The sequence below is a fragment of the Lactuca virosa genome, chromosome 3, assembly GCF_052849685.1.
Source record: "Lactuca virosa cultivar CGN04683 chromosome 3, Lactuca_virosa_CGN04683_v6, whole genome shotgun sequence".
Taxonomy (NCBI): domain Eukaryota; kingdom Viridiplantae; phylum Streptophyta; class Magnoliopsida; order Asterales; family Asteraceae; genus Lactuca; species Lactuca virosa.
Window position 1 is genome coordinate 131014360 of NC_136428.1, and position 9646 is coordinate 131024005.

General features: G+C 36.4%; 1 protein-coding gene across 1 annotated transcript; it reads left to right on the forward strand.

Annotated features, from left to right (window-relative positions):
* The first annotated feature begins 546 nt into the window (after nucleotides 1–546).
* Nucleotides 547–2317, forward strand: LOC145166564 (mannitol dehydrogenase-like). The gene is made up of 5 exons (XM_079085570.1): nucleotides 547–663; nucleotides 861–974; nucleotides 1088–1601; nucleotides 1681–1834; nucleotides 1904–2317. Exons 1-5 carry the CDS (start codon nucleotides 566–568, stop codon nucleotides 2113–2115), a joined length of 1092 nt encoding a protein of 363 aa, XP_078941696.1. The 5' UTR covers nucleotides 547–565; the 3' UTR covers nucleotides 2116–2317.
* The last annotated feature ends 7329 nt before the right edge of the window (nucleotides 2318–9646 follow it).

Consider the following 9646-nt stretch of genomic DNA (forward strand, 5'->3'; position numbering starts at 1 on the left):
AATTAAACTAAATATAAAAAAAATAAAAAAATAAATATAAATAAACTGTAAAACAAACCTATATAATGAAACTTTAATTATCATTTATGTCATAAATCTATAATGAACCTTTTTGGATGTATTTTGTCAACAATATAACAAGCTACCTCCTTTTTATCTCTCTTCATAACATATCTTATATTTAGAATTACTTTATCTTCAATAACATTATAGGATAGGGATTAAATTTAATAGTGTAAACTCTCTCACCCCTTTACCACTTGTCTCAATCCGTCCCTGGGACGCATATATATAGACAGTCACCAGTTTGGAGTTCTAATTTGTTATGATAAAATAAAATGTAAAATAAATGATTTCGAAGTTATCGATCATTATTACTACTAGAAACCGGGGACCTCCTCTCTTTCATTTTCCACAAAATACGCAAAGCGGCATGACCATTTTGACGAGCAACAAGCTATAGGTTAGCTCATAGCAAAGGCCAGTGTTAATCATCGGCTATAAGTTTCTCATATAAACACTCTCTTCCCTTCATTCCATACGCAGCATCTATCTAAGCATCAAAATGGAGAAATCACTAGAGACAGAGCATCCCATCAAGGCCTACGGATACGCTGCCAAAGACACTTCTGGAACCTTCTCACCCCTCACCTTCTCCAGAAGGTACACATCTCACAGACCTGCTACTCGTGTTGCGATTTTAATTTGAGGATTGAAAAAATAAGTATACTTATAAAGTTATAATATTAGTCTTATCATGTATCAACTAAAAATGATGGTTGATCCTTTGACTATTTATTTGCATATATCATTCTCAGTTTTTCTGTTGATCATGATTATGATTAATGAATTTGTAATAGAGCTACAGGGGATAAAGACGTTAGATTCAAAGTTTTGTATTGTGGAATCTGCCATTCGGATCTTCATTATGCCAAGAACGAATGGCTCGCGTCTACTTATCCACTAGTTCCAGGGTACGTACAACTTGAATCGATATTATCTCTTGTCTGTTCGTACTACTTGAATCGATTGTTCGCTTTATCTATGACAAATACTGACACACACTGATTTTGACCAAAAACTGAAGGCATGAGATTGTGGGTGTCGTCACTGAAATAGGAAGCAAAGTAGAGAAATTCAAAGTTGGTGAAACAGTTGGGGTTGGATGCTTGGTGGGATCATGCAGATCATGTCAAAGCTGTTCTAACAATCTTGAACAACACTGCCCCAAGATGATCATGACCTATGCTTCTACTAACTTCGATGGCACACTCACATATGGTGGCTACTCTGACCACATGGTTTCCGATGAGCATTTTGTGCTGCATTGGCCAGACAATTTGCCACTTGATTCCGGTGCACCATTGCTATGTGCTGGGATCACAACTTACAGCCCCCTCAGACACTACGGACTTGACAAGCCTGGTATGAAGATCGGGATAGTTGGTCTTGGTGGGCTCGGTCATGTTGCAGTAAAGTTCGCTAAGGCTTTTGGTGCTGAAGTTACAGTTTTCAGTACCAGCCCACACAAGAAGCAGGAAGCACTTGAAAGACTTAAAGCTGACCATTTCATTGTTAGCAAAGACGTAGACCAAATGCAGGTGAATGACAAATGACCACCTTTCTTTTATATTTGGATATTATTTGCTTAACTTTTGATTTGTTGATTACGCGTTGTAGGCTGCTACTGGAACACTTGATGGTATCCTAGATACCGTTTCTGCACCTCATCCAATTGCACCATTTATTAATATCCTCAAAACCGCGGGGAAGCTTGTTCTTGTTGGTGTGCCGGAGAAACCACATGAGTTGCCAGCATTTCCTTTGATCTTAGGTAATTACTCGTTTTGAAAATTGTTGTTTAGATGTTTGAGTTCAAGAGTAATGGGTTAAAATTTGATAGGGAGGAAGATTATTGGTGGTAGTAGCATCGGAGGACTAAGAGAGACTCAAGAAATGCTTGTTTTCTGTGCGATGCATGGAATAACATCGGATATAGAAGTTATCCCGATAGATTATGTGAACACAGCCATGGATCGTCTCTTAAAATCTGATGTTAGGTATCGATTTGTGATCGACGTTGCAAATTCAATCAAGGCTCCACTTCAAACATGAGATGCTGAATCTGAAGTTGATGAAGGTTTCAGTAGAACTTGGTTGTACTTTTAACGATTTATTCAATATTATGATACTAGTTGTAACTTGCAACAAAATAACAAAAATGATCAGAACCATCACAATTTTATTTAATAAAATTGCATTAAAAATGTGTTTGTAACACAACTTTATGAATAATATCAGGGAGATCATTACATCATGTGGCTGATATATACGATGCCGTTAAAATAGTGGTCATGATCGTGTGGTTGTGTGACACCCAATTTTATTAAAAATATATTACTTTTTAGCCAAAGTAATCATCATAAGCATGTAGGAAATGTCAATACAATTTCTGTAGATATATAGAATGCTCGAATTTGACTTTGTATGGAGAAGATATGACTATTCAAAGTCTTGCGTTCAGCTATATGCGGCAAAGGTGCGTCGTAAAATATGAATTGGAGATTGGATGCTTATTAGCCTTAGTGATCTAAACGAAAATAACACTAGTTCTAAAAGCGAGAGCGTGCATATAGAGAACGTCAAAATCTGACTTCGTAAGAGGAAATTATGATTTTTCGAAGTTTTGGTACAGTACTGCGCGACGCTGAAATCGAAATGGAAATCGGTCGATTGCTAGTCGAAACAATCTAAACGAGAGTTGAAGATCTCGTAGATACATTTTCGTCGATATAAAGACAGTCGAGAACGGAATTCATATGGACAAGTCATGATTTTTATACGGACTTTAACAGTCTATGTTTGTTAAAAATATAACTTTAAAAATAAAGTTAAAAATTGCCGACGGAGTCTAATCGAAAGTTGTAGATCTCGTTGATAGCTACGCGTTGATATAAAAAACGTCGAAAACGAAGCTTGTGTGATAAAGGTACTATTTTCTGAAGTTTTTCGAAAAGCGTCACGCAGATAGGCGCGACGCGCACCTCTAGAGTTAGGGGTGTGGACTACAGGGCTTTCGACACGTTGTAGCAAGGCAGAGGAGAGTCATCACCCTAGGGCGCGGCGTGCTTCCCTAAACAACCAACCTATAAATAACTATTTGCCCCTTCTCACTTCCCATATCCATTTCCATACATCTCTCTCTAGTTCTTAGCCTTTGGAGCCTTTTTGTGAGTATGAGGAATTCCACTGTAGTGAGACTCTGAGGCAACTGAGAGCCCGAATAAGTAGAAGTGGTCGGTATCGAAATCCTGCCATCAGAAATCCCGGTTTTCGCTAGAAACTTTGTAAGTTAAGTTACGCTTACTGGGCTGTTAGGGTAACTTATAATTATGTTTATAGTTGATATTAGGAGCCTATAAGTACCAGATTAGTCATTAATTCCATTTAATTATTTTGATCGGTCTACTTACATGAGATGTGAATAGAATAGTCACGTTGGCTTTGTTGTTGGATTTCAGAAAGACTATAAGCCGAAATGGTCATGCCTCCCAAAAGTCCTGCCTGGCTAATCCTTATTTGATAGCCATGAAAGTATATTTGGAATTAGTTAATGATCTATGTTCCTCTAGATTGCCATAGATATTAATAAGTTGTAGTATTATAGGTTAATACTTGATAGAAGCGTTACCTGCTAGTTGAACCATCATAAAGATGGTTGTTAATCGTCTAAGTAACTATTTAGGTGAGTTATCTAATTATACTATATATATATATATATATATATATATATATATATATATATATATATATTCATGTATGTTAGGATATAAGAGCTAGTAGGATAGTCTCTATATGCCTAATGTTAGTCTCTAAGGGTACATGTATGAATAGAGCAGAAAGTGTAGTCTCTATGCGCGCAACTTTTATCATGTTAAATTATTCGTTATGGTTTGAGTAGGGGTTGACGGCGGAACGGAGACAGGTCGAGAGCCTATAGACCTGAGTGTTGACGACGAAATGGCAAGATGACCTTAAGTCTAGATACACATATTATTGGTGGATCGGCGAAAGGTCGTGAGCCAATTGGTGGATCGGTGAAAGGTTGTGAGCCATTATTTTTATGCATGTATATGTATTGAGGTATATGGTATTTTGGGGAACTCACTAAGCTTCGTGCTTACCCAGTTGATTATAAATGTTTTTCAAGTACCTCATTGATTCGTGAGAAGGGAAAAGCTTGACTGTACACATGTGCATTCGCAACATGTTTCCACTTAATGTAATTATACTATGATATATTTGAATAAATAAAAATGAAAATTTTGGGTTGAAAATCGGGACGTGACCCGTTTGTATCAAAGCCCCGCTTTTAGAGAACTGGATGATCACACGTGTGAATCCAGACTCAAACTAAGGATCTGAGAAATTATTAAATTTTTTTAGAAAAAGAATAATACCATGAATGCAATGCGTAAAATCAGCCGGAGCTCAGAAAGGAAAGTGATTCCCAAAATATCCATGATTGTTATTGATGGGATTTAGGTAAACAAACAAAAGTAAAACCATTAAGTTTGCATGCAACCCAAATAGGATCTACGCTTTCTCTATTGAACCTATAACTAAGAACATCAAAAAGAACCCTAAAAACCCTAGGATATTTTCGAAAATTATAGGAGAGGGTTTTAGGATTACATACATTTTAGTTGTTGGCACCACAAATGTCGTGCCTCTAATGGAATCACACCCAAGCTAGCAAGTGGATAACTTAAGAGAGAGGAGAAGGGAGAAACAATTTTCATCTAAGGCTTGTAGAGGGAAGGAGTGGACGAAATCAAGGGGCTATGGGTTCCTTATATAGTTGAAGACACTTAGGGCCAAAGCTACGGTTCAAGGGATAAGCCCTAGATTCCCTTGCTTGGTGACCAAGCAGCCCACTCCCCTTATCCAAGGGGCCTTGGAGGAAATCATCTAGACCTTACTCTAGATGTTAAACTGAGAGGGTGCATAAAAAGAACGTCCAAATATGAGTTCGTATGAGGAAGTTATGATTTTTCTAAGATTTAGCATAACAGTGCACAACCCAGAAATCGAATTTTAGATCGATCGTCTTTTTAGCCGAAACAACCTAAATGAGAATTGAAGATCACATTACTAGGAGCTCAACGATATAAAGACAGTCGAAAACGGACGTCAGATGAAAAGTTATGAACTTTTAACGGATTTTAATTGTCTAAGTTTGTTAAAATATAACTATAAAAATAAAGTCAAAGTTAGCCGACAGAGTCTAAACGAAAGTTGTAGATGCCGTCGATACCTACGCGTGGATATAAAGAACGTAAAAAACGGAGCTCTTATGCAAAAGTTACGGATTTTAGAAGATAATTAGTTTTTGGAGTAACCAGCGAGCGACACATAGCGCGATCTGAGCCACTGCTTCCTCACCACGGCTTGGCACCAGATGATGACACCTGGCCACGAACGCCCAGCGTTCAGCAAGGGAATGCCCCGCGTTCACACCGGACTCATCCTATAAATAGAGGGGCAAATCACCTAAAACTCACACATTTCCCATTCTTTCTCTCTCAAACACCCCTCTTAGCCCCTCCCATTCCCTAGCACTTCCCAAGTGCTAGAGGCGAGTCCCGGAGCGCCAGAAGGCTCCGAGAAGAAGAGTTTTTGGCTCGGAAGTTTTTCCCCCGCAGAGCCCGGTTCCTAGCCAAACCTCTTAGTAAGTGAGTTATGCTTACCCTACTTTCAGTATAGCTTATGTTTAACTTCAATATTGTTATTATGAACTTATAAACAATAAATATATTATAAAATATAATATACAAAGTGTTATAATAATATCTTTTTAACTACTCGCGGTACGGGAAATCTGGTTTCAAGGGCCGCATAGGGTTATTGGATTTCAGAAGTGCTATAATGCCAAAATGGTCCTGCCCTCCGGTGTTTCATGTCTGGCCCCTGTCTGTACATAGTAGTTGAAAAGTATTGTTTAACACTTATAAAAGAATAACGCTCGTAGACCTTGAGTTAATTAGCCGTAACAAATATTAGACTAAAAATTAGCAATAATAATGTTAGGTTTTGTCGAAGGAAAAGACGATTGTTAGAAGCGAAGCGCTGTCCGAATTTTGAGTCATCCCTTTAACAAGTGAGTGCATAGTTACTTTCATATTACACATAGATATGAAGTATTTAATATAAATTATGTGTTATATGTGCATATTATTTGTGTTCTTGATATCTATGCTAGATGAACAAAATATACATGTTTTATTCGAATTAAACTGTATATATATTTTTAGACCTATAATTATGATGGATAAAGATGGGTAGATGAAATCATGAGATGAGAGATGAAAGATGAGATGAGAGATGAAAGATGAGATGAATGATAAGAGATGAAAGATGATATAGATGATGAGAGGTGAAAGATGATGAGAAGCGTTGACCCACGCGATGACCCAAGCGATGGCCCAGTCATCTAGCAGAGTATAGATGACAACCACAGACTATTCTAGTCAGTCCAGTGGAACACTAGCAGGCTCGCAATCTGTAGGTGTTGTGAACGATATGTTCATCAGGGGTACTCTAAAAACCCACTGACATGTATTGTGCGTGGACTCCCTAAAATAATATAATCAATAGAGATAAACCCTGGCATCTATGGACTTAGTACCTAACAAATAACCTCGGCAGCAATGGACTTAGTGTCTGTTATATAAACCCTGGCAGCGATGGCCTTCTTGCCTATTCCTTAGGACAATCCTTAGGAATGAATGAGTGAATGATAGATGATTCTTAGGGTAGATCCTTAAGAAATAAAGAAGATAACAGGGATGGGTAATTGGGTTAATTATTTGATGATGGAACATAATAACTTTATTATTGTAGGTTGAAAACCCTATGTACTCACAGGTGTCGATACGAAGCTACATTACACAGAGAGATAAAAGGAGATGTAGATCACTGGTGTAAATGAATGTAAGGTCTGTTTATGCTTATGTTTCTTTATTGATGATGACATCCTAAAGTTTTAGTATAAACAAAATACATTTATTCGGAAAAGATTTGATAATATATTTATCATGTTTTCTGGGAACAAATTCCGCAATATTATTTTTTAGAAATGAATACTCTGATTTTCAAATAAGCATAAATAAAATTTTTAAAATGACCGTGAATTTGGGGATGTCATAGTTGGTATCAGAGCATTAGTTTAAGCGAACTAGGAATTTGTAGGAAATTTCTAGACTTAAACTTAGAACGTTAAGCAATGATTGTGAGTTGAGTGTGTCTAATATAATTTAGATAGTACATCTGAATAGACACAAGCACTAACTTATTTAAGGAAGACGCCTAAATTACTTTTATGTGCTAAAATGATTTGTGATGCTTTATGCTATTGTTTGATCGGATCTATGGTCTGTTGCCGACCGGATCTGGAAACTTTATGTGTTCATATTTCTAAACATTTAACTACGGTATTACAATTGGCATGTAACTTTTCGGAGTGATAAGGAAATTTATACATCATCGTAAATAAAGCTTTCTCTATCTAAATTCTCGTCACTGCACAACGAACGTCTGATTTGGTGTTTAAATCAACATGGTGTAACTCGAAGCGGATTGGAAAGCGATAATGTTAGGGTGCAAAGTCACTCTTGGATGTAGTGTTTTAGGCTTACCCTCTTATATGTGTAAATGGGTTGAGTCTTTCCTATAAATAGGAACTGAGTGACTCCTATTATGTAAGGAACCATTTGGAGTGTTAGACTAGAGAGAGAAATTTGTACAAACCCATTTGTATATCCTTTCTAGATCTAATATGAGCTTACACAGATTTATTTACTCCTTGTGTTCTTGAGTTTACATGATGATTCACTAGATCTTTTCTAATTCCGCACACGCCATCATAATCAACACCACTACAATTGGTATCAGAGCGGGTGTTCTTGATTGGATCAAGAATTGATCCTTGATGGCTTTCTAGATTTGGTGATTCTTCATTTTGATCTTTGATCATCGTGTTATTGAGAGTTTGGATTCTAGAAATCGAATTCATCTTTGATCCTATTCATAATTCGATTTTCTTCACTAGAATTCAAGTGATTTTTACTTTCTCTATCTAGAAAACCCATTAAAAATAACTTTCTCTCTCTAGAAATCTTCAAATTTTTGTGATCATGGTGCGTTTGGAGTATGATTCTTGGGTTGTAATCATTGAAGGTGTGAAATACAAGGTTAACGAATTCCAATTCTATGGATTCGTGTTAAGTGGGTTGATTTCAAAAGAAACTTTGATTTCTTATGGAGGTTTGAAGGATGTTCATGGAAGATTGGTATTTCAATCACTTTCAAAGATTGAATGCTTGTATGATCTTTTCATTATCATGTTAGTTCGTAGTGATAACCGAAAAGAATGAGAAGAAAGAGATTTGTTTAATAAAAGATACATTTCTCTTGTTGAAAACCCAAGTGATCTTCATGCTCTTAAGTTTGTTGAAGATGTTCTTGATGATTATCATCATGTTCTTGATGTTCTTGATGTTCAAGAAAAAGGAGTTCAAGTTGATTTTCATGATGAAAAAGTTTTTTGCTCGATTGGTGTTCAAACCGATGATATTTTGTGTTCTTGTGATTCGTTTGAAGGAATGATTCCTTATCAAAAGCCGGTGATCCAAGAAATTCACAAGTATAAAACTCCAAAAGATTTGATTCAAACTCAAGAAGTTGTGGAAAGTGGGTTTGTTCATGAAATCAAGTCTTCAAGATGCAAAAAGATGAGAAAGAAAAAGAAGAAGAAGATTAATCGCAAAAACAAGCAGGTTTACTCACAAAAATCGTTAAATGTTGTGAAGCCGAAATCCGTGAAACAAATTTGGGTTCCAAAGCAACAATCTCCAAGTGTTGCATTGAATTTGAAGTCAAAACCCAAAAGTGTTGGAGGTTCTTTTGAAGATGTTCTTGGTTTGACGAAGAACACGAAGAACGAGTTGTACAACACGCATCGTGGGTGGTACAATGTTCAAATTAGAGATTTTCTCGTTCCGACAAAAGAACCAAGATCTTCCAAATTTGATTCGTTCGTTGCAAATGGATCTCAATTCGTCAAAAAAGTATCTCAAATTCTCAAATGGATTCCAAAACGTCCATGATTTCGATTCGTACTTTGCGTTTTTCATTTTTGATCGGTTTGTTTCGTTGGATCTAATCCGTATTTACCCCATTGTTGATCCAACAAAAAAAATTTAGATCAAGCCCAAACAAATTATGATTTGTTTGATCCAAAATTCGAGCCCAAAGTTTTTTTTTTATTACTGTTCACAGATCCAAGTCTTTAGCCCAAATCATTTGAATATTGTTACTGTTCATCTTTAATTCAATCAGCCCAATCCACAATCCATTTGTAAATATCGGTGTTTGATATATCAATTTCATTCCAAATCAGAGAAGTCGAATGTATGTTTCATGAATCAAACAATTTGACGAAATCGACTTGTAGTTGACTTTTTGGAGTCAACATTAATTTGATTGATCTCGTTCTTTCATATCTGGTATAAATTTAGACTTGATTTCAACGGGTTGAGGGTCATTATGAGAAATCGATTTCGACAGTATGTTGATCGATGGTTTG

Excerpts from the sequence above, each read along its gene's own strand:
- LOC145166564 (XM_079085570.1), top strand. The coding sequence starts at position 566 with ATGGAGAAATCACTAGAGACAGAGCATCCCATCAAGGCCTACGGATAC. Across the intron at positions 664-860 it reads CCCCTCACCTTCTCCAGAAG|AGCTACAGGGGATAAAGACG; the intron begins GTACACATCTCA and ends AATTTGTAATAG. Across the intron at positions 1,602-1,680 it reads AAGACGTAGACCAAATGCAG|GCTGCTACTGGAACACTTGA; the intron begins GTGAATGACAAA and ends TACGCGTTGTAG.